Source organism: Bos grunniens, chromosome 2 (genome assembly GCF_055505025.1).
Source record: "Bos grunniens cultivar Pamir isolate PY7600 chromosome 2, Bosgru_T2T1.0, whole genome shotgun sequence".
In the NCBI taxonomy this organism is placed as follows: domain Eukaryota; kingdom Metazoa; phylum Chordata; class Mammalia; order Artiodactyla; family Bovidae; genus Bos; species Bos grunniens.
This window is the reverse complement of record NC_141166.1, coordinates 116,138,300-116,161,729: the sequence shown is the minus strand read 5'-3', so window position 1 is coordinate 116,161,729 and position 23,430 is coordinate 116,138,300. Positions and strand designations below refer to the sequence as shown.

General features: G+C 51.5%; 2 protein-coding genes across 5 annotated transcripts; both read right to left on the bottom strand.

Moving 5' to 3' along the window:
• Nucleotides 1–14: 14 nt before the first annotated feature.
• Nucleotides 15–5,643, bottom strand: HOXD3 (homeobox D3). 2 transcript variants are annotated; one of them, XM_086359401.1, is made up of 2 exons: nucleotides 5,097–5,643; nucleotides 15–3,000 (listed from the first exon to the last, which is right to left on the bottom strand). In XM_086359401.1, exons 1-2 carry the CDS (start codon nucleotides 5,641–5,643, stop codon nucleotides 2,243–2,245), a joined length of 1,305 nt encoding a protein of 434 aa, XP_086215527.1. In that variant the 3' UTR covers nucleotides 15–2,242. The 2 variants fall into 2 exon arrangements, with proteins under 2 accessions (XP_086215527.1, XP_086215538.1); XM_086359412.1 differs by lacking the exon at nucleotides 5,097–5,643 and adding an exon at nucleotides 3,191–3,333.
• HOXD4 (homeobox D4) lies at nucleotides 5,405–23,407 on the bottom strand. 3 transcript variants are annotated; one of them, XM_086359480.1, is made up of 4 exons: nucleotides 21,855–22,546; nucleotides 20,881–21,310; nucleotides 6,287–6,392; nucleotides 5,405–5,726 (listed from the first exon to the last, which is right to left on the bottom strand). In XM_086359480.1, exons 1-2 carry the CDS (start codon nucleotides 22,294–22,296, stop codon nucleotides 20,976–20,978), a joined length of 777 nt encoding a protein of 258 aa, XP_086215606.1. In that variant the 5' UTR covers nucleotides 22,297–22,546; the 3' UTR covers nucleotides 5,405–5,726; nucleotides 6,287–6,392; nucleotides 20,881–20,975. The 3 variants fall into 3 exon arrangements, with proteins under 3 accessions (XP_086215606.1, XP_086215614.1, XP_086215622.1); XM_086359488.1 differs by lacking the exons at nucleotides 5,405–5,726; nucleotides 6,287–6,392; nucleotides 21,855–22,546 and adding an exon at nucleotides 21,543–21,848 and having other exon boundaries at nucleotides 17,925–21,310; XM_086359496.1 differs by lacking the exons at nucleotides 5,405–5,726; nucleotides 6,287–6,392 and having other exon boundaries at nucleotides 20,686–21,213; nucleotides 21,855–23,407.
• Nucleotides 23,408–23,430: the final 23 nt, after the last annotated feature.

Genomic DNA, 23,430 nt, shown 5'->3' with positions numbered 1-23,430 from the left:
GCCTGAAGCCGTGATGCATTATGTATTTTTATTATTATTTATGGTAGGAAGAGGAGATGAGGGGAAAACCGGGCTGAATCTAAACAGCCTGACAATTCATCTATTTAATATTTAGCCAGTTAAGAAAGGTTGTAATCCCTGCACGGCAGCAAGCTCTCCTTTGATTTCCCTAATAGCTTTAAAAAATAATTTCTTACAAGACAATTAGAAATTCTGCCTATGGATGCAAATTTCCTAGAAAAACAATTTTAAGCCTTGAACGTGGGTAAAATATCCCTTCGGTTGAAGTCATTTATTCTTTTGATACACTTCTACAACATGTATACTTTAAACCTGCTCAGATAAAGTGAAATTTAGCAAAAAGGATAATTCCCTCCCGCCCCCAAACTAACATGCCATTTTAAAAACAGCACAAAGGAACAAGGAAACTAAATATTATTTTGAGCCATCATTATTTAGCGAAACACAAACATCCAAATAGAAACGATTGTTGTTCCACCAGAAGATTAGAAGTTAAATGATTTCCACACAATAGAAATTTCACCTCATGTCACCGGGGATGTAGTAGGAGTTGCATTATTTGTCAAACCAAATAGAGATGCGTGGGCCGACTTTGCTGAAATACAAAAGAATCGAACCTTATCTGAAGGCGTTCTCCGAGTGCCTCCTCCTAGACAAGCCCGTGTAAGCAGTCCGCCCCAGTTAAAACCACGCTAATATTTACAAAACGGTTATAAATCCTCGAAGACATTTTGCCCATTTTGTACAAAGAAACAGGAGTAAACAAAGTGTTTATACTTATTATGTTCCATTAATGAAACTTTTATTACATTACATCGTGGGGAACGTTTGTTTTCTTTAGAAATGAACCACTGATTTCTATAAGGAAAAAATTGTGAGGGCATTTCCGACAGAAAAAGCTTAGGTGCATGGCTTCAAATGATCGTTTCTTTTTCTGCATCTTAGCTTTTTCATTGTTCAATTCTTCTTATGACTTCTCTTGTATCTTTTCTTTGATTGTCAGTTTTCTTTCAAAGTTTTGTTAAGTACTTAATGCAGAAAAGTGAGCTCTGGCCTCCCCAATGTAAGTGCAACCTAAAAAGGTGGATCTGTATCTAGAAAGAGGGCGGTAGAAACAGTAAAACAGGCAGCAGAGAAACACCCTACCCAGATCATCCCACCCAGAACATTTCTAGGTTTGCATCTTCAGATATCGCACCCTCTGAAGTCAATAGCTAGAAAGTAATCAAGTATTCCCCAGAACCAATTTGTGTACAGGATTCCAAGTAAGTGGAAACAATGTTTCACAGGGTTAGCCTATTGGGGGGGGGGGGGCCCCGCCGGGCGGGGTTCCTCTGGGATTGTGCACAAGAAAAAGGCAGAGTGATCTACTTGCAAGTGTGCGTGATTAACACAGATACACTTCCGACTGAGAAATTTTTTATTCTAAATATTTGTTCAAATAGTACCAGACAATTTGAAATCAATAAACTGTGGCGAGGGCTGTGGCTGTTGGGAAAAGAATAACGGGAGTCGTGCCACGCCATAGGGCCGCCTGACTCTACCCGTGAAGGACAATTTGCGGTCTTAATCCTTTACAACTACAAACACCAGCCACGGTTAACAACTGTTCAAAACTACTCTCTCAACTAGTTCAGACCAAGGGGACTAAAGAGGTGATATGTGGCCCCCCGCGGCCTGGGAGCGCGTTCCTAAACTCGGCTGGAGAACTCTACGAATATACACATAAATACATTAAGACGAGGATAAATAATCAGGAAAACGAAATGACTCGCTTCAAATAATAAATACAGATCGTTGAGTCCGATGCAATTCTTATGGGACGGGAAGAAGCATATAAATTAAGGTCTCCGCAACTAAACTAGACGCGGGCTAGGCCCGGACCCTCTGCGAGGCGCGCCGCCGATGGATCTCAGACTTACCTTCGGGACACCATTACCAGATTAGAGTCCCTCGGTCCGCAGTATGTGGCACTGTGAGGTTTAACAGCGGAGAATCCTTAGGGCTGATTTACGGCGAGTCACCCAAAATAGGGTGCGCCTGGAAAGGAGGCCCAGGCGCCTGCGCCTCGGCCGCTGTTGACCCAGAGACCGGGAGGCAGCGGACCGGGCCAGAGCGAGGGAGTGGGGGGTCACCGAGCTGCCCCGCGGGCCCCGCCCGCCACCCCCGCCACCAAAGCCAAAGAGGTAATCGCGCCGCGAGTTCGGGCCGGTGGCGGCCGCTACAGATGCGTCAGTTTGGGGGCCTCGGGCAGGCGTCCCTGAGACGAGTGGTGGGCCGAGAGATCTGTGTAGGTGGGATGAGGGTCACACGGTCCGTGGTGGTGGTTGCCTGGAATCTGCGCGGCGCAACTGTAGTCCACGCTGGCCGAAGACGGGTGCGAGAGGTGGCCCAGGTTGAAGACAGGGCCGGACGCGGGCGCCATGGAGTCGACGAAGTTGCCGCCCACGTACACCGGGCTGCCCTGCAGGTTGGCGCTGGCGAAGCCGCCGCCGTTGCTCGCCATGGGGTGGGGCTCGAACTCGGGCGCCGCGTAGCGCTTCTGCTGAGGCAAGCAGCTGCTGAGCGGCGCCGTGTAGGCGGCCAAGCCATACATGTTGGGCTGAGATTTGGCGAAGGCGGGCGGCGAGGGCGCGTCGTAGGCCAGGCCGGGCACGGGTGGCAGCTGCCCTGAGTAGGCCACGTGGCCCGCGGCGCCGCCGAGCGGCGGGCTGCGCTCCGGAGACTGACCCGCCGGCGAGTGCAGGATGCCCTTGGCCTTCTGGTCCTTCTTGTATTTCATGCGCCGGTTCTGGAACCAGATCTTGATCTGCCGCTCGGTGAGGTTCAGCAGGTTGGCCATCTCCACGCGGCGTGGCCGGCACAAGTAGCGGTTGAAGTGGAATTCCTTTTCCAGCTCCACCAGCTGTGCACTTGTGTACGCCGTGCGCACCCTCTTGGACGCTGGGCCCGGCGGGCTCTTGTCCTCGCAGCTCTCTCCTGGGCCGGGAGGGAGAGAGAGAGGTCGCTGAGCAGGAGATGTGGGGACACCCTGGGCCGTAGAGGGGTGCTTCCCTGACTCCTTCCTCTTCCTCCCCCCGCCCCATTTTAATCCTGGCTGGAGCGAGGGAGGGGCGTTAGAGCGGTGAGATTCCAAGAGATTCCCAGAACTCAAAGGCCCCAGGCCTACCTATCAGTGGCACCTGAAACTCCCATCTGCCTTCTGAAGTCCAACTCATTTAGCCCACCCCTTCCCCTTCAGCCTAGTCCATCATCCCGTTCCCAAGGCTGAGGAGGAGTTTAATGAGAGACTAGTAGCAGCTGGTAAGGCCTCCCACCCTGTCAAAGAAGGGCCAGACTTCACTTTGAACACTCCTTCCAGCCACTGCTGCTGGGAAGGTAGGTGGGGGGAATGTTGGAGGCAGCCTCAAACTACCTTGCTCAGAGGCTGGCTCCTGGGCAAAGCACCCCAAGCATGGAATGAGGGTGGCGATCTTGGCAGCTCACTCCAGCTCAATTGCACCCATGTGCCCAGTACTCAAATGCAGGGAAGTGACATACCATGAAAATATGGCCCCAGATTTTTAGGGCATTCAAGGCCAGGCTGGGCATATTTTGAGTATTACAGTGCTGGGAGCAGCAGCTTCAGCAGTGGTTTCCACCACCCCTGCCACCTCTCAGCAGCTTGTCCACTCCCTCCCTAGGAAGACAAATGGATTTCTCCTGGGAGGGAGGGCCTAGGCCTGCAGCTGGGAAGGAGGGGCAGAAGGAGAAGGAGCTTACAAGACTTAAAGACTCTTTCCCCCTAGGAGCAGCAGCCCCAAAGAGCAGCAGGCAAACCAGAGATCTGATAACAAACTAAGTACATCCCCAGCTAACTACACCTCAAGCTAGCCCTGGACCTGGGAGCAAGTTCATCTACCTGAAGATAAAAAGTGCATCAGAGAACACAAGGCCAGAAAAGTTCAGGCATCAAGCAAGCTGAGCAGAGAGTGGCAGAAGGTCTCAGAGCTGCTGGTCCTGCCCTTCTTCTTCCACACAGACTAAACGGACCTAGGGAAATTTTTCTCAACACCAAAGTCTCCCTTTCCAGGGAAAAAACCCAAGGCTGCTCCTGTTTCAGAGTACAGCCTCTTTCCCTAGGATATGAGCCTCCACATTAGGGATTTCCTGGGGAAGGGGAGAATTGAGTGGGAGTGGCCTGAGATATGCCATTTGAGGTTTTGTTTTTTGTACATGTTATTTTGTTTTGTTGGGGCAGGAAAGGGTTGCCTTTCAGCTTGCAGGATCTTAGTTCCCCAGCCAGGGATTGAACCTGTGCCCTTCGGCAGTCAAAGTGCACAGTCTTTAATCACTGAACCACCCGGGAATTCCCCAGGTGTGCCATTTGGTAGTTTAGTTATCTTGGGCAAGTGACTTATCATCTCTAACATTTTCCTTATCTGTTAAAATGGATGTCTTATTAATACCTACCTCAAAGGGTTCTTTGGAAATTTAGTGCTTATAAAGCACTTAACATGATTCTTAACATAGTGTTCAATAGCCTTTTAGTTCTTATTAATTTAAGGAAGTGGGATTCATGTGATATGGGCTATATCACACCCTGGGCTTGGGGATCATAGTACCTATCTTCAAGTTTTGAAGATCTATTGGCTGGAAGGAGTTGAGTTATGACCAGCAGTCCAGATATTAGGGCAGTATAAGGAAGAGCTGTCTATGAATAACCATGAGACATGTCCAGCAGCGGTGCCAGCAGCCTGGAGTGGACATCAGCACCCTGTCACTGTAAGGATATGACCACAACCAGAGACACTAAAAAGAAAGAACAGGGAGCTCCCTGGTGGTCCAGTGGTTAGGATTCAGCACTTTCACTGCCATGGCCTGGGTTCAATCCCTGCAGCCCCCAGTCAGAGCACTGAGATCCCTCAAAACCATGCAGTATGGCCAAAAAAACCCCACAATTTCTGCATTGCGAGTTTACACATATGGCCTCCAAAGTTGTACGTCCAGCCCTGAGTCTCTTAATTCCTAGGTGAGCTAGCTTCTTGGGGTCAATCTGGGGGAAGGCCCAGAGATGAGGCCCCTCAGAGGGCTACCTGCAGTGGCACAGCTGTTCTTCTGCTTGGAGTTCTGGCGGGACTCTTTCATCCAGGGAAAGATCTGCTTGCTGATGGTGGCTGAGGAGCCAGAAGCATTGGGCCCACCTTTGGCCTTCTTGGCAGGTACTCCACCTCCAGGGTTGGTGGGAGAGGATGGGGGCAGGGCTGGTGGCGGTGGCGGTGGAGGGGGCTGTGGTGGCTGCTGCTCTGAGTTCAGACCTGGAGGCTGGCTGCCACCACCCCCACCTTGGCTGTTCCCAGTGCCAGGCCTCATGCAGCTTCCATTGAGTTCAGCCGCCTTATGGGCTGGGGCTCGGAGAGGCGCAGAGCTCTGGATGGAGCAGGCAGAGCCTGGGTAATCAGTGTCCATGGAGTTGGCAGCAGCAGGGGGTGGATAAGGCTGATGAGGGGCACTATAGCCGTAAGTGTCAGCAGCTTTGCTGTAGCCATAGCCTCCGAAGAGTCCTGGGTTCTCATAGTAAGCAGCCTTCTGCATCGTGTACTCAGGAACCTCCGGGGCCTGCTGACCCTGCTCAAATAACATTGACCACCACTGTCTCCTTCACCACCACCTCCAATGTCTGCCAAATCCTGAGAGAGCTGGGGCAGCCCCAGGCTCCAGATAACCTGCAAGGAAGAAAAGTGAGAGGTCCCAGAGGGACTGTCAATGGCAAGACCAGTCAATACAGAAGGACTAGCCCAGGCTCTCTGCTTCCCACCCACTTCATAGTAGGAGGATCTGGGATTTTTATGAAGTTCAATTTATTTGAACCCTTGGAAGTGTCAGAAGGAATTTCTCATAAACCACAAGAAAAGACTCCCCTTCATCCAAGGGAAGGGGTTAATTTTTTTTTCCCAGATACAATTTTCTTTCTCCAAGATTGTCAGTTTAGCCTTTGAAACTGCATAGAAAAGCACTTATGGCCTATACATTTTAATGACTGAGTCTCTCACTAGACTTTGAGCTTTCTGCAGGTAGGCACTGTGTCTTATTCACCTACATATTCCTAACATCCAGCCCAATGCACCACATGCAGTTAAGTGCAGTAAATGCATGTTGAATGAGTGAATGAATGAATGGATCAATCAGTTAATCATAGGTCATCCCAGGGATGTGATGGGCAAAAGAAAAGTCTGTTAACCCTCAGAACAGCTGGCAGTCTAAAAAAAAAAAGTATCTCCCCCACCTGGTTTCAAAATCACAGCATCTTCCACAGAGAACCAGATAGTCCACTCTCCGGTGAATGGGTCAGAGTTGGCCAGTTAGCACATGGGTCAGCACTGTGAAATATACTAGGAGATAAAACCCAAGAAGAAGACTTAAAGACTCCCAGAGTTATTTTGAGGCTAAAGAAGTTTCTTCTCTTCTACATTTTTCTAGATGCTTTACTTTGTAGTCCACTACTTTTAAATAGATATCATTGGAAATAAGAGATTTAGAATTTGAATGCATACAGCATGGGTGAATAAAAAATGCTTTATGTTCTAACTTTATAATTTTAATCCTGCATCCATTGTATGAATAGATACTACTATTGACCTCTGCTCTTGATCAGCCATTCCACTCCACCTCCAACCTACAACCAATGAGAGACCTCTTATGGCATAATGAATGGACATAGAATTAGAATAATAATAATAAAAAAAAAAACTAAGAAAAATTCTACCCTTTTTGTGTCCTTTGACTCTTGATGGGGGGTTTACCTTCTCACCTACCTTCTGAAAGCCCCTAATGAGTTAAAGTTTAACCAGCACTATTCAACCACTTTCATCTGCTTGATAAAGAAAACTCATTGGTCAGCTCCTAGATCTGAATTCTTAATCTCACCTTTCAGTCAACTCTCCTTCCCCAAAACTCCCTGGTTTCCATCATGGTCATCATGACAGACCACATTATCTAGACAACTTATGTGGCCTAACAGATTTGACCATTAGTACTACAACTCCATTCACTCATTTCCCTTCCATTTTCACCAAACAACCTAACTCAATTTCTTAAATTCTTCACATTAGCCTTTATTTGGTAGCATAGTTGCTCATTTTGTTTTAAAATATAAGTGAGCATGCCATTAATCTTGATAAGAGAAGTGCTTCTTAATGAAAGAACAGTCAGATGTAATGTTTTAGGAGTAGTTTCTATTATTGTTCTTAAACGTATGCAGTTAGGATATCTACCAAACAAAGCTGGTCTTAATCTTTCATTCATTTCTGTATCATTATCTGACTATTAAAGCTACTGAATATTAAATGGAAAGCTACATCCTCATTCTGTGACTAATATTTATATGTGTTTGCCCCCAGGCCAAAAAACTACTCTGACTTTGGTTAGATCTTAGGATTTTTCTAGGATCCTGCTTCCAGCCTTAAACCTTGGGCTCTTTGGAGGTCAAAATGGTCACTTTTGACACTCAGACCACCAGAACTTGATGCTGCTTGTCATTCCATCTACAGCATTGGAAGCAAAACATCCCCTCTCTTGCCTCCCAGGGTGACCAAGTTTATCTTGATAGGTAGACTAGTCACAGTAAAATAGCCTCTTCAGTAACTGACCAAGTCTTTGAAACAGATGGCTTTACATATATATTTGTTCCTATGGCATATTCCCAGACAAAGGTCTGTGTACAGACCTCAAAAGTGCTAATAGTGGGCAGCTCCATGAGTAAGCTTAGAGTCTGTTCTCCCTCTTCTGTTTTCATTGTCTTAAGGAATTTCAAGGGTCACTCCCTGATGATCCCGCACCCAAATATCCATTTCCCCAGAAGCAAGGGCAATAGCTCTCTCCTCACTGAGAAGGACTTTGTAGCCTCTTCCATCACCCCAAAATGTAAAGCTCCAAAGAAATCACCTTTCCTAAAACAGAACCTGAGAATATTGTTACAAAACTGGTTTAAAAAGAAGCCGCAGCTTATTTCTTTCCAGAAATCGCTGCTCCTTGTGAACTCTGCTTGAACCTAAGAAGCAGGAACGGGTCATAAATCACTTGGACAATGGTCAACTGTTCAGTGGCTCATCTTTTCGAGCTCCCCCCCCCCCCCCTCCTTTAGGGCTTTCTTTTCTCGCCCTTTGGTACCTCTGCTCATTTGGGCCCCGGGACCCAAATGCCTTGGGGTGAAGACTAAGCCGCCTGGGGGGAGGGGTGGTCTTCGAAGTCCTCAGCTGCCCTTTCCTCTCCTCCACCCCCAAATCCTGCTCCCACCCCTGGCCCAGAACACCGGCCAAGGCAGGCACCCCAGAACCCCGCCGGCGCCATCCTCGGCTCCTCCTAGGGCAGGCGCGCCAAATGGGATCTAGCTGGCTCTTTTCTAGTGGTCCCGGGAAGTTGCCCAGCTCAGCTCGGAGGCCCAACCGCCGGCCGGGAATGCAGGACCAAACGGTCCTCAGCCGAAAGGGAGGCGGCCTCCTTGGAGCCACCACCGCCGGATCCCCGCCGCACCCTCTGCGCCTCCGAATCAGCCGAACCCTGATACTTGCTCACTGCACTTAATTCTGCCCGGGATCAATATCTAAATATGATACCGAATAAATAAAAGGCGCTCAAAGCAGCTGGGGGACGGAGTTATTAAGCAGCTGGAGCTCTCACGGTGCATATCAATGCACCTGTCATTGTGGTTTGTAGCAAAATTTATGACTGCGAGCACGGCTGCAGTAAACGCTTCAGTAAGGAATGAAAAGAAAAACACTTCCCAAGGCCCGGCACTTTTCAGAAGTGGAAAACAGGCTCTGCGTAGGAGGAGGCGCAGCAAAAGAATTCCCTGCTCCGCAGTTTTCCCGGCCCCGCGCCCGGGGAGTAAGGGGAGTATATAAAGTGGCCTCTGCGGGCCTCCTGGAGCAGCTCTGTTCGGCGGCCGGACGCGGGACGCGATGGGCGCAGCCTGGCCAGGGACTGGAGACCTGCCGCCCGCCACAGCCTTGGAGGCCAGGCCGGAGGCTCGCCGGACGCACGGAGGCCGGCCCCGCGCGCGTTCGCCCGCCGCCCTCAGTGGCCGCGCAAAGGCTGAGGGGGCTGGGGAGGGAGGCGGCTGCAGTCGCCCGGTGGTGACTAGAGCTGCGATCGTGGTAAAATCAAGGACGGGTCGGATTAGTCTGTGCAACTTGAAAGAGAAGGGGTAGGCGTTGGGGTGCAGGTTGCTTCTATTCCTTTCATTTTATTATTATTATTATTATTTCCTCTGAGGTTCGAACTGGTCTGGGCTTCTCTGCTTTACCTGAATCAGGGCCTTGGAAACCCACAGATCTCTTTTTGGCAGACACCAATCTTGCTGGGCATCCCCATTAATTCACTGGAACCGGGCATCGATTCTTCCTTCCCTGCTGGCTTTACTACTTTGGGATTGGAAACGACTATTTTTCCGATTTGCTAAGAAGGGGCTCTATCTACCGTAGAGCTGGAGCAGCTTTCTGCCCACGTTCTCCCGATCTCTCAGCCTGAGCTCTTCTGCCTTATGGGAAGACCTGGACGCGCCTTCTAAATCACTCTTATTTAGCCCAGATAACTCAATGTAATACACCCTGCATTTAAGGCACTGGGCTCACCCTATTAAGGCACCATAAATTTGAAGACCGATGATCGGTTATCATGTAACCGGCGGCAGTTCACACTGAGGTGATCCACTTCAAAGCCGCCCTTTGTTTTATGTTTTAATGTATGAATCCTGAGATGGCTAATTTGAGTTGCAGGACAAATGGAAATGTAGTGGAAATTACTTTTAAAAATCACACCACTCACCACAATTTGTGTGTGTGTGTGTTCTCAAAATTTTGTCTCTAACTCTTTGTAGGCTCTTCGAGTTCCTTTTGATATTCTGTTGAGATGATCTGGAACAAAATGGAAAACTCTCAGCAGCGGCTAGTTCTTTCTTACCAACATATGCGGAGAGACATTACTCCCTTTAAGGGTGTCATAATCAATGTCACTATTTTATATGGTGTCTGCAGCCACTCCAGGCACCTTCTCACTGGCAGAAAGGAGACTTGGTTGGCTCCTGGGGAGCAGGTGGCTTTTAACACCACAATCCTTGACTGGATGTGAGAAAGGGGAGGCAGAACGGTGGGGAAGGACCAGACCTTGCGCAGAGAGTGAGCCAAGTGGGTCAGAGGCACAGGGAAGCCATTCCCTCTCCTCCTATTCCAACCAAACCCTAAAAGCCCCATGTTCCCCAATCCCCCAGGCCAAGCCCACCCTCTAAGGAGCAAAAGGGAGGGGCTGCAGGATTGGGACAGAGGGAGGCTACAGCTCAGGGCACCAGAAAAGGAGGGCAAATGTGTAGATGGGCCGGATGGGTCCTAGTCAAGGCTCCCACATGAAGCCACAGAGAAGAGGGAGCTGGGTGTTACTTCTTGGTTTGTACATTGTATCTACCACGATTTCCCTAAGTTTATTGTATTCCAGTCAGTACCCACCACATTCCTGGCCTGGGCTGCCCACAACTGGGTCGGGGGATCAAACCAGCTGCAAACTGGCAAAGAAGCAAACACCCCTTCCACCCCACCCCAAAACAGACCAAGCTGCCTACCACTGCCTGCGCTCAGCGGGTGCCCGCCCTGATCAGGTGAAAGGAGAGACACAGTCCCCTCCTCTTGTATCTGCCCTGTGCAATTTGTCGACTCAGTAGTTTGCAAACACTAAACTGTGCTGGGGAAAGCCCCACACAAAGCGTTCAGGGCCCTTCTAAAGACCAGACCGCACAGCCATAAGCCTTTGAAGTGACCTTTGGCTCGCACAGCAATAACTCACCCCTTAATGAACACCCAACGGAAGCGCCTCGGAGAGATCCCGGACTGGTAGGGCTCCTAACACCGCGCCCAGGCTTCAGCTCCCCAACCAGTCTCAGACCCAGAGGGCCCATTCCACGGAGCCGGCCCGGAGGGCTGAGCGGTGGAAACACGATATACTCGAGCCCTCGGACCGGATCGGCGGGTCCTGAAGCCACTTCATATGATGCATTCACGTGGGTGGACAACTTTCGCCCCTTAGTTATTTCTTATTTTGGGGGGAAAACGTTCTTCAGAATTATGCACTTCCCCTCAGAAGATCTAAATTGTGAGGCCGCCCAGTGCCGCGATTCCCCCATGCCTGTAGCTAGATTTTGTTTTCCCAGCCCCGGAGGAACAGGGTAAGTTACTCCAGGGCGTTCTTGGGATGTGTGGTGTGCTCTGGGTGCACCTTGGGAAGGGGAAAGCAAAGAGGACCCCAAGGTGGCCAAATTTGGGCTGCCCAGAGCCCCCACCGTCTTCTCAAAGGCTCTTTCCCCAGCCCACCCACCATCCAGCACGGGTCCAACTAACTTCAGCCTTCTGCTTGCCCAGCCTTCTGCAGGCTTTATCTGGCTGGCTCTGAGCCACCAGCTCAAGTACCCCTTTCACAGCCAGAAACGGGGAGCAGGAAGGAACCCCGTCTCAGAACTGTCAAGGAAGAGCGGGTCCCGGCAGACCTAGCCAGGTATCCCATCCCCTACCAGTACCCGGGGAAAAGGGGAAAAGCCTTTCGGATAGGGAGCCTTGGTGCAGATTATTGAAATTTTCGGGGAAGTTATAACTGAGTGCTCCACGGGGCCAAATGAAATGCTGTTCGCAGTAATTGGATTCAGCTGACTAAGTTGGCAGGCATGCAGCTCCAAGGCAGCAAGAGAAGAAAAATGTCCAGTGACTTTAACTTCTGATGGAGCGAAGCATCAGCGATTGACCAAACAAGTTTACTGCTCTCCTTTGATGGCCAGGACCCTGGGAGTCTGTCCCTCTCTGGCTGAGACCTGTCCCAACTAAGGTTAAGGGAGTGCTCCTTGCTTTCTGGGTCCCTTTCCCACAGAGGCCCAGTCTGGCCTAGCCCTATAGCAGTTTTCCAGGAGCTAGGAGCCACTCACTCATGGGGCCGCTTTCTCAGGCTTTGGTCCTGGGGAAAGACCCATGATGAACTGTCCTGTGCTCCCACATCCAGGAAACAATACACAAAATGATGGATGGGATGCAGGAACCAAAATATTATTTAGCTGTCATTTCAGTTTCTTTAAGAAGGACCCAGAAGCCCTAAACCTTTTCTCTGCCACTATTGCAGTCAAAAACCAGATTAGTGAGGAGGACTATGGAGGTGCCCCCCAAATTCTTTTGGGTAACTTGGGGGTTCTCGAATTTGAGGGAGAAGCTTAAATAGCATGTTAACCTCACAGAGGAAAAAAAAATTAAGCCAACAGTAAGAGGATAAAAAGCGTGCGTATGTGGAGCTAGCTCCCAGAACAATGCAGGGAGCTGGCTGTTCACAGAGTTTATTTTAAATACGTATAAATCAACCTGCCTGCGCCCAGCTAGGCAGCTCAAGACACGGAATTAATATGATGCTCCATCTTACTTTGGAAGTGACAGTGTTTTTTTTAAAAAAGTTTCTTTTTATTCATTCCATTTTCCACCCATTCTCATAACTGTACATTTACCCCACAAATACTTCCTCCAGCGCCCAGTCCCCTCTCCAGCCCCCTCCTCAAACTGCCACCTCCCGCCACTATGCCACCGGCCACCCTCCCAACCTGGCAAGGTAGTATGTCTCCCTAACCTTTGGGTAGGCGGGGAACATCCCCACAAAGCGAATCTCCTTAGGATTAATCACCATCCTGGATGTATATGTAGAAGTGTATCTAGGTCTACGCGGGCTGCCTCACCAATTGGCAATAATCAAGATCACAGATTACACAAAATAAATCATATTTAGTATCCCATTCAGGGCAGCAAGCAGCCCTGTGCCCAAAGATTTCTATTTTGTCATGCAATTGCTTACCTGGATCCCAATTTATCATAAACCTGGTGTCCTCGGCCTCAGAGTGGGCGCCAGTGGGGGGCAGAGCTAGCCTTCCCCCTTTGTCTGCAGACAACGCTGTCCCAACCCTGGTCCTGCGCGCTCCAAGATGCGGCCATATACCAGAGCACACGGAATTCCCGGTAGAACGGAACCAGGCTGAGGTTCAACTACCAATAAACGTAGGAGGAACGAATTCGCAGTCCCCGAGCTGGCTTTGCCTGCGCTGCACGCCCGCCGGTCTACCGCCTGCCTGTCCGCTCCCAGGCCCAGAGCGGCGGCCACCCGCGCCCCCACCCACTTCTGGGTTCCTGCCCAGCCCTCCCAGGACCCCCAGAGCTCGGGGTTTGTTTTCCTTTCGGAATGTGGCCCTTTCTGGATTTGAAGAGAGCCCCGGAAACCCCCTCATAGTCGGGAAATACAGACGCTGCCTTCAAATGCGAGCATATTTGTTCACGTGACCCCGAGGGAAGATTGTACTGATTGAGGCTGAAACTTTCACGCCATCCAGCCCCGGAGCGCAGCCAGGCCTGGGGGCTGGGAGGAGGGGCAGGAGGCGTGGGATCTCGGTCCCTTCCCCTGGGCAGACCAGAGTGGGTTTGGGGCAGAAGGAAAGCCCCCATCCCGAGGCCTGTGAATGACCTAGCTCCAGCCTGGCCGCTGGCAGTGGGATGGGGGGCGCTGAGCGTCTCTCCCCCCACGACCTCTGACCTTGGCTCAGCCTTCCACCAGGCTGGCCCGGGGACTGGAAATTTTAGAAGCTGCGTTTCTTACAGGCCTCTCCGGAGGCAGCTGCGGAGCACCAGAGGCCCAGGTTCCCCAAGCTCCCCAGCCGCGCCCGGTACAAGGTCCCGCATCCTCAAACACCCGGGCAAGGCGCCGCTCTTCCCCTCCCCTGGGAGGCAATTACGTTGTGGCACAGCGCAGGCTCCCGTCCTAAGGTTGAGAGCCTCCAGCTCACAGACCCCGAGGAACGTCCCTCTTCACCACCACCATAGTCTGGGACTTTGGCTCGTTCCGCGGACACAGCCGATGAGCCTACACTTTCAGAGCCAGAAAAAGCGCATAAGCAACGACCGAGACGGGGGCGTTCTCCCTTCTCTGCATCTGGCGAACTTCACCCGGGTCCCGCCGGGCCTGGAGCCGCGGAGGCGTGGAGCCGCTATTTGCCGCGACCTGTGAGCCTCTGGGTCTGGGCAGGGCCCATGGATCCCGCAGGCCCAGTGACAGAAGGCCGCGGCTTCCCGCTTCCTGCGACGTCTCCAAGAACGCGAAGGGAGATGCGGGATCGGTCCCGGCTGGGCTTAGCTGGGAGAAGAGGGAGCTTCTATTTTAGAAATAGTAAACCAGGATAGATTTCCAGCACACTCCGAGTGGTCGGGTGTAATTTACGGTAACAAGGGTAACAACTCTGCATGTGGGAAAGAAGAGCTTAAAAACTCCTGGCCAAAAAAAAAAAAAAAAGCTCCTGGCCAGGGCGAGCAGCCAGCCTCCAGCTCCCCGGCTTGCAGTGAGCCCCCACCGCCCTACCCCAGCTCAACTCGCACTGGGAATCCCGCACCATGTGGGGGTGTCCACTCCATCCCCGAAGTCCGGCTTTCACAGCCAGCTCTGCTTCTCAGCGGCATCGGGCACGGGCACGGAGCAGATGCCCTGTTGCCACTTGCGAGGTCTCGGACAGGGGTAGGCGCGTGGGCAGGGCCGCCGCAGAAGAGCGGGGAGAAGAGGGTAAGATCCTCCGCATTCCCACTCCAGAAGCACAGGAAAGTCCCGGAGAAGAGGTCACAGGCTCGAGCCCCCAGACCTGTCAGCGAGCCCCTCCTCTGTTCACCTGGCTGGCCCTAGCTAGAGGCCCACTCAGGGCGCCTCTTGGAGCCGGACAGTGGGTGCCCCCCCACCCCCGTCCACCCTCACCCGGAGGACCCCGCCCCCAAGCCTCCCGCCAGGGGCCGTGCAGCCGGCCCGCAGCAAGTGTTAATCTCCAGCCAAAGAGGGGGGCCCCTTTGCGGGAATTTGTCTCCAGGAAAGGATCTAAGCCTTCTTCAATCGGAGCATATGTTCATAGAGCAATAAACCGGAAAGATTTACAGTCCTCGCCCGGCCCCCAACAGCCTCGCACCCTTTCAGGAATTACTTACGATGATTTATCACACCAACGCGGGCAATTGTCACACTGATAAAATAGCCCGGGCCGGTGCCCGCCAAGCCGGGCCTTGGGAGGCTGTTGGCTGCCGGGGCTGGCAGCCGGGCTGGGGAGGTTTTTTGTGGGTTCCTTTCTGGAGCTACCAAGGTATGTCCAGGTGGGGTGAGGTGGGGTGGGGTGGGGTGGGGTGGGGTGGGGTGGGTGGGGGTGAGGTTGGGAGGGTGACAACCAATTCTCATTGAGAAAAAATGCAAGCAGCTCAGAGAAAGTGCCCAGCATCTGCGCCAAAGTCACTTGCAAAGCACATAAACATTTGTCATCTTTGAATAATTGAATTAATGTGTTATTGTTTGAATGTATAATTCATAACGGAGGAAACTTTGTCTCTGTCCTGATGGGGGAAATATACACACGCCAAAAAAGAAATCAAAACACACACAATCCCAAAACAACCACCACACGCAGCCAGCCCCCAGCTCGCCTGATATCATCCTCAAAGCCAACTAGAGGGAAGGAGGCATCGGGCCGGAGCGACCAGCTGGAGGAGGAGAATGGCCGCTGCTGCCCCCAGCATGGACCTCCGGCAAGCTGGGGTGGGGTGGGGTGGGAGCAGGGTGGTTCGTGGGACCTGACAGCTAGCTTCTCGCGAGTTCGAGAAAAAAGGCTGAAACGAGCCAGCGGGAGAGACGTCTCCAGCATCTCATCCCTGGTCTCTCCCCGACTCTACACGCCCGTTTCCCTTCCCCCGAGGCTTGCCTTCACCCCAGGGTCTCCCACTCCTTGGGTGGCAGAGAATTTCCGTGTCTTTATTTTAGATCTTTTCCCCAAATTAAAGATACGAAAATCGAGGGGGAAGAGGGACAGACTCCTTGCTGGGGTGACAGAAGCAGTAGAGCTGGGGTGAGAGGGAGGGGAGTGGGAGAAGCAACTCGGAAATCATTATCTGTTGGTTAAAATCTGCCTGGGGTAAAATTTCAACTCGATTTTATAGCCTTCCATTATGACGCAAAGAAAAATTTACGACCCTTGCTTGAAAAGAGGGCCGGGGCCTTTTCTCACCGGTTTAAGAATAGGCGGCAGATGCCGTGACAGCGACCATTGTTCCCGGTAGACACAGGCGACCGGGCAACCTCGGCCCGCGTGCGCCAGGCGCGTCCCCCAGCCGGGCGGGTTTTTACTACTCCTGTCGCCTCTGAGCAGCCCGCGTGCACCCTCGCCCCTCGCCCCCCGCACACCCTCACACACACACACTCTCTCTCTCTCTGTCTCACACACACACACACTCGGCCGCTCTCAGTAATTTTTCATAAGTGCAAAGCTTTGCTGAACCAAAGGTCACCATCCAAGCCACTAACAACTTCTTGACGGCGCACGCTTCCAAATCAGGAAGCAAAGGGAACTATTTGTCAGCGGCCCTGACAGCTAAGTTCATTAAGGATTTAAATCCGAAGAAATAAAAGTCGACAAAATATTTACCTGCCGGCTGCACTCCCGCGCCCGCCGCGGCCGCCGCCGCCACCGGGGGCCGAGGGTGGAGGGCTGGGGGCGCCGCGCAGCCCCCCTCGGTGGGTGATATTCTTGGGATCCCTGCACAAGTAGGAGAGAGCCCTTTGCGTGGCAGATTAATGACGACTCCGTGTTTCTTAAGGGACGTGCTGAATTAATTATTTCGCCAATCACGTGGTCGGGACTTGTAGAAATCTATTCTTATCATCTTCCTCGCACTTTGAAAATTCTCCGGGTTATGAAAGGCCCTCCCCCGGCTGCCGGCGAGCCCCGGCCACCCAGCCCGGCGCGGGGGGCAGGGAGGGCTCCCCAACATGGCGGGCGCGCGGGAAGCGCTGACTGCCTAGGGTCCCCGATTTACGGTCCTGTACTCCGACCGGCTAGGCTGAGCGCTCGCTTCCTCCTCATTCCTGCCCGCGATTCAATACACACGACCGTATTGATGTATTGGTGGGCACAGGAGGAGCCATTAGCCAGAAGACGGGCAGAGGACAATCATAAAATGTGTCTGAATATTTAAACTTCTGTCTGCGCACTTATAAATACACATGTCCACGCGTCTGAGGCAAGCCCTTACATATATTAAGGACACACGTCTGATTTTTTGCATTCTGCTCATTTCTTGTCGAGAGTAAGCTCCCCACCCCCATCTATTTTGGGACGCCTGTCTTGGCCCCCTCTTCAAGGCAAGGCCAAGACGTGAAAAGCCCTCGTGAAAAAAATAGCGCGCGCCACTCTTTATAGTGGGGAGTGTTTATTGTCGTCTGGAGGGCCGAAGGGGCGCTCGGGGGAGGAGGGGCAGCTGCTGGAGGCCCCAGTGGGGCTGAACAGCACAGAAGTAGAAGGAGCCCAAGACTGGAGACCAGAAGGGTAAGATCCAAGCAGCCACGGCCAGCCTCAGGTTGGCCCAGAGCCCAGCACCAGACACTCTTAGAGTTGGGGAGCCAGGAGATCTCTCACTCACCATGTCACAGATCGAGGGGGTCTGGGGCTGACCTGGGCCTGCACCGAGCCAAACTGGAGCCTCTTTTTAGCCCAGGAAGTTACTTATTTTCCTTAAAAAAAATAATAATAATGCCCACCCCGCCCCCACCCCAGCCTGAATCCAGCCTCTGGCTTTCCAATGCACACAAAATTTAACAGCCAAATTGGGAGTACGTAGGTATGGGGGAGGGAGAAAATGGTAGAATTTCTATGCCTTACACAGTTTAACCCTCACACATCAGGGATATTATAGAAAATAATAAAATACACTGTTTATACTGGATGTTAGCTTTTAGAAGACCTAATGAAGAATGCTTCTGTGGAGGCACCAAATAGAAGGGAGATTTCGCTACACCTTTTATTATTTCAAATATAGATCAATGAATTACATCAAAACTACAGGCAACAATTAGTATAAATAATACTTTAATCAGTGGCAGCAGAACATTGATCAGTTCTATTAAGAAAGCATCTTGTGTGAACAGACACCATGGGGCTGACTGACAATGTCATCTCCCAACAAAAGGCTGCAATGGACAAAGTGAGATGGGAATCTGAGAAGCAGTGTCCTCAGCAAACACTTCACTCCCCCCAGTTACTATCCCAACATACCATTTTTAAAAACCCTCAAACACTTCTGGCTCATAGTTGGGGGAACAAACTGGAAACAAATAAAAGCAAATGGGCACTGAGCATTTCTACACCTAGGTCTCCAGAACACGTTCCCAAAAGGAAACTCATTTCCTTCCCTGCCCTGGCCGGCTGGGGGGCCCTGCTTCTTGCCCGCCCCACTCCTGTGGGCCCAAATGGACGAGAGGGTCTGATTGGGACCTCAGGGTTGGGGGCTGCCCTCTGGGCCTTGCAGGCTCCATTAACATTTCAAAAGGGAATCTCTAGAAGCCGAGAAGGAGAACTGAGACTTATAAACAAAGAATTTTTTTCTCTGATAAAATTACTTTCCAAAGTAGTGGAGCTATTTTTAAGAAGGAACTTGGGTTTTCTTCATCAAATATACCTCTTGGCTTTCCTCTAGGGCAGAAGTGAAGGCAGTTAAGTAGTTTGGCATTTGGTCTGAAGCTGGGATGAGTAACCTGAACTTCTAGGAAGGGAAGAAATCTATATAATAATTTTTATAATGCATATATAATTGGACATTGTGAAATATATACCTCCCCACACACAAGGAGAAGTTTCGATGTATTAACAAGTTTGGGTTTTAGGGAAGAATCTGAGCAACTTTCCAACTTGCCTAAAGATAGCAGCTCTTTTCAAATGCTACATCCAAAGACTGCTCTTCATGTTAGAGGAGGGAAAAAAGAAGAGAAGGGTAGTTAGAGTCCAAAAGGTTAAGGGTTTAGAGGTCAGTCCTCCCGGCTGAAATACAGCTAATCGAATAGAAAATTTGTCCTCTGGATGAACCTGATTCTGTAATTTAGCCGAACTTCAGTAAAATACCTTTTCAGCTTCTCAACGTGAGGGCATCAGAAAAAAGACGTCTTGACTATGTATGAACTCTGTGCTTTTTGTCATAGAAACAATGATGCAAATAATGCAGGAATATCCATCTTTAATATCCCGACGTGGCGATATTCAAGTATTGCCATGTGCAAGTCTGAGAGCCAGGCTCACCCCAAGGAGGAACAAAGAGCTGTCCCTAGGGTCTAATACAAAAGACCAAGGCTTGGAAGATACTTTAGAGAAGTGGAATTTCAGCCTAGGGACCCCAGTGAATACCTGCCCTCAGCTCTCAGGAGACACAGAACCAAAGAACATGCCCGTAGAGGAAGTCTTTTTTCCCTCTCCACTCAAATATATTTTAAAAATTACCTCTGAAACCTTCTGAAGCACTGAAAAATAGCCCCAATTCTGAATCTCCTTTTCAATCTCCCTCCTGCTCCCTCCCCACTTTTGTCACTTTTTGGTAAGGGACAACCAGGGGTTTCTTTTTGGAGCCCGAGGCTTTGGGGTTTAAACTTCTGAAGCCTTGTTTCATTTGAGTCTGTGAACCCTGGCCATTACCTTTGACTCTTTCCCCTTATCCTTAAGGGTCAACATTTTAGAAAAATGAGCTTTGAATCCTTCGCAGGCAAGGCATGAGAAAAATGACTAAAGAACATATCTCCCGTTGTTTGAGAGCGATTGTTTTTAAACCACTATTCGCAAGGCAAGGGAGGGGAAAGGGCCTGAAAACTTTTGTACTTTTACAAATTCCGCTTCTAATTAACAGGTTGAAAAATTCCTTAGATTTGTTTTGAAAAATTAAAACTTAGGGGTAAAAAACCCTAAGACCAACTTTTGTGGACTTCTAGATTCAGTTAGTTTTTTATTTTTTTAAAAGCAAGATTTCCTCACCTTCCCACTTTCTCCCCAATGCACATCCCTTCTCCCATACCAGCCATACACCAATTCCTATAAAATACTGCTACATGGAGTATTTGGGGACATTCGGAATCCAGTTGGAACAGAAAATTCAGTCATTATCTAATGACCCAGAACATGGAGGTTTTGTTTTCTTTCCCCAGAAGGAAAAATGTTGGACCATTTGTTTCTTTCTTTTCTCCCTTTCCTCTAATCACCCAGAACTAGTTGTAAGCACAGTGCTGAAAAACACACATGTGGAAATATATATTCAAGAACTCAACTTTGAGTGGATCCTTCCCTTCCCTCTAGAAGGGTTAAGGGCCCCCTATATACATTTCCTGGGAGTGGGGAGGGGGTGGAGTTCCAGCCAGAAGTCAGGCCACGCACCTCAGATTCCGCTCCCTGAAACTCAGCCCCTTTCACATTTAAGTTTTTTGGCAACACCATGTCAGTTATTTCTGTACCCCAATTCTCCAACAAATAAATATTTAAGCAAATATAAACATAAAACAACCCGTTTCCGCTTCCTTCTTAGACTCATTTCTTTGGGCACAGGGACACTGGGAGCAAAAAATATATATATTTTTTCACACTGGAAATACAGACAACCCAGAAAGTTCAGGAATCCTGGCTCAGCTCTCCTGCTTCTACTGAAAACACCTAGCGCAGAGGTGGCCAAGCTTCTGCCTCAACTCTGGCACATTTTTAAACCACAAAGATCCCTGGAGGGGTGGGGTGGGGGAGCATGTTTAAATTCACACTGGGATAAAGCATCCAACCTTCATTTGCAAATTCAAAACCCAACAGCAGAGATTTTCAGGAGTTTAATGACTCGCCAAGGTTTTATGTTCTCAGTAGCTCCTGCCATTTGATAATATACTTAGAGAGAGAATCCCGCCCCCTCCCACCCCCATCCCCGCTCCAGGGAGGGGGCTGCCCTCGGGCAGGATGCTAACCTTAGTCCGAGGGAGGCCTGCGTGTGTCCCAGGTCCACCCCACAGTACCTTAGAGCCCAGGGAGGTGACAGCAGGCCCGGCCTGCCCCCGCAGCTTCGGCTCAGCCAGGAGCTCAGGGAGGGGTGGGCCCAGGGTCCCCACTTCTATAACGTCGTCAGGTCCGTGTGGTGGTCCTTGGCCAGCGGCTGCAAATGCTGGCCGGGGGCAGTTGAGGAGGAGCAGGAGGACGAGGACGAGGACGAGGAGGACCTGCCTTTGGTGTTGGGCAGCTTGTGGTCTTTTTTCCACTTCATCCTCCGGTTCTGGAACCAGATCTTGATCTGGCGCTCGGAAAGACACAGGGTGTGAGCGATTTCAATCCGACGGCGCCGCGTCAGATACCTGTTAAAATGAAATTCTTTTTCCAGTTCTAGGACTTGCTGCCGGGTGTAGGCCGTCCGGGACCTCTTGGGCTCCCCGCCGGTGTAGTTGGGGTTCACTGAGAGACAAAACAGATCACACAAGGTCAGCTCCGACCTCGGGGTAGGCCCCTGGCCACCGGCACTCACTTCCTGGCGCGCCCCGAGGCCGGGCCCTCCCTGCGCTCCCTCCTGGCCCACTACTCCCTGCCTCCCGCCCGCCCTCTTTCCCCAGCGCACACGCTCCTTCCCTCCCACCCCCTCGCACCCACCTGCTCCCCTGGGCTCGCAGGCAGGGATCCCCAAACGTACCCCCGTCTCCCCAGCCTGCCGCCAGCTCCAGAATTCCCAGGCATTTTGGAAATCCCCTCTCCTCCACCGCGTTCCCTCCACTCTGAAAATGGAGTCCTCCCCCACCCCACCCCCATCTCCACCCCTTTTTGCGCCCACAGCCAAGCAGCCAGCCACATGGTCCCAGCTTGCTCCCTCGGCTATAAAAATTTATGGAGAGAGTAATTGCGGCGCCCATTGAAACCCCACACGCCCCCACCCACTCGCACCCCCTCTAGGGGCTCAGGCCGCCGGGCCAGGGTGGAGACGGAGCGGTCCTGTGCCCGTCCTTACCGGAATTCACGTGCACCTTCTTCATCCACGGGTAGACCACTGCCGGCTGCTTGAGGGCAGTCCCGGGGGGCGGCTGCTTGGGGCCTCCCGGCTGGCTACAGGCCCGGGCGCCGGGCAGGGGTGCGGGCGGGGGCGCGGAGGGAGCCGGGCATGGCTCTCCGGGAGCACCGTAGTGGCCGCCGGGGCCGCCGGGTTCTGGCCCGTGACCCCGCGTGGGCAGAGACGGGCCGGGCCCGGGGCCGCCGCCTCCGAAGGTCTGCTCACCGAAGTCGGGCCGTGGGTAGAGCCCCGGGGGCTGGAAGTCAGTCCCCTGCGCGCTACCGCCGCCGCCGTAGTAGTCAGCGCCCTGCTCGCCTAGGTAGCCGCCCTGCAAATACTCCTCGCACGGAGGAAACTTGGGGTCCACATACTTGGAGTTCACCATATACGAACTCATGGCCATTAATTTCAGAAGGTAGAAAATACTAATTTTTCTCGTGTTGTCTTTTTTTCTTCTTCCATAGGGCCCTCCTACTTGCTGTCAACTGAATAAAGTTGGCGGCCATGTGACCAGGCCAGCCAATAGCGAGGGAGTGAGTTTATCACCGGGCTGGTGAGCATCTCATAATTTTCACAAATTTAACTAAATAACATACGTGTAATCAAGTGACTCACCGTGGCACCTTTGAGGGCTCCCACCAGATGTTAGTGGAGTTCTAATCCCAGCACCCTCATTCCCCACTGGTAACCCCAGCTTTTGTCTGCCACTGACTTTGCTAACCTCCACTGCCCTCTCCATGCACCCGGACTGCAATCAGCCCCCCAAAATGCGCACAGTTCAAGAGGGAATGAATTTCCCATATTTATCAAGGTGCATGGCATCAAAAGGTGGGTGGAGGAGGTGACTCCTGAGTTGGACAGAGAACCCCAGGCAGGCAGGACTCCCGCCCACCCAGCCCGCGGGAGCATGGGGACTCTGCCATACAAAGGCCGAATCCCGCCGGCTTTGTCTTCATCAGGGTCACCCAAAAGTTACTACAATCTGGCTGGCCTGAATCAAATTAGGCAATGAGTAACTGCCAAGCTTTCTTCGAAGGCCAGGGTGTTTGTAGCCAAATCTGGCCTTGCTGGTATGGCAAGAAGCTCCCTTGATTCTCTGGCTAGGGCAGCGCGCGGGAGGGTAGCCCAGGAAGCTTGTGAGGTAAACCCACCTCACTCAAAAGCATCCCCAAAAGGGCCCTAAACTCCCTCTTCCCGGCTCGCCTTCTTCCCACCTGGCAGCAAAGGTCAACAAGCCTCCTCTTTCGGCACCCTCCAACTTTATGCCCCTAGAGAGGAGAGCTGATCCTGGGGCTACCTGACTCCCACTTCACTCCCCAGTGCCCCCAAACCTAACCCTTTGGCCCTGCATTCATGCAACCAATTAGGGATTTACACAGGGGGCCCTGTTTGAAGGTGAGGAGCTTCTCCAGGAAAAGGCTACTTTACATAATTGGGCTCCTACGATCCTCCTGCCTGGAGTCCAAGGTAATAAAACAGAAAGAAGCAACTGACCGGTCGACTGCCTCTGGCCTCCACTTCTGACTATTGCGGAGAA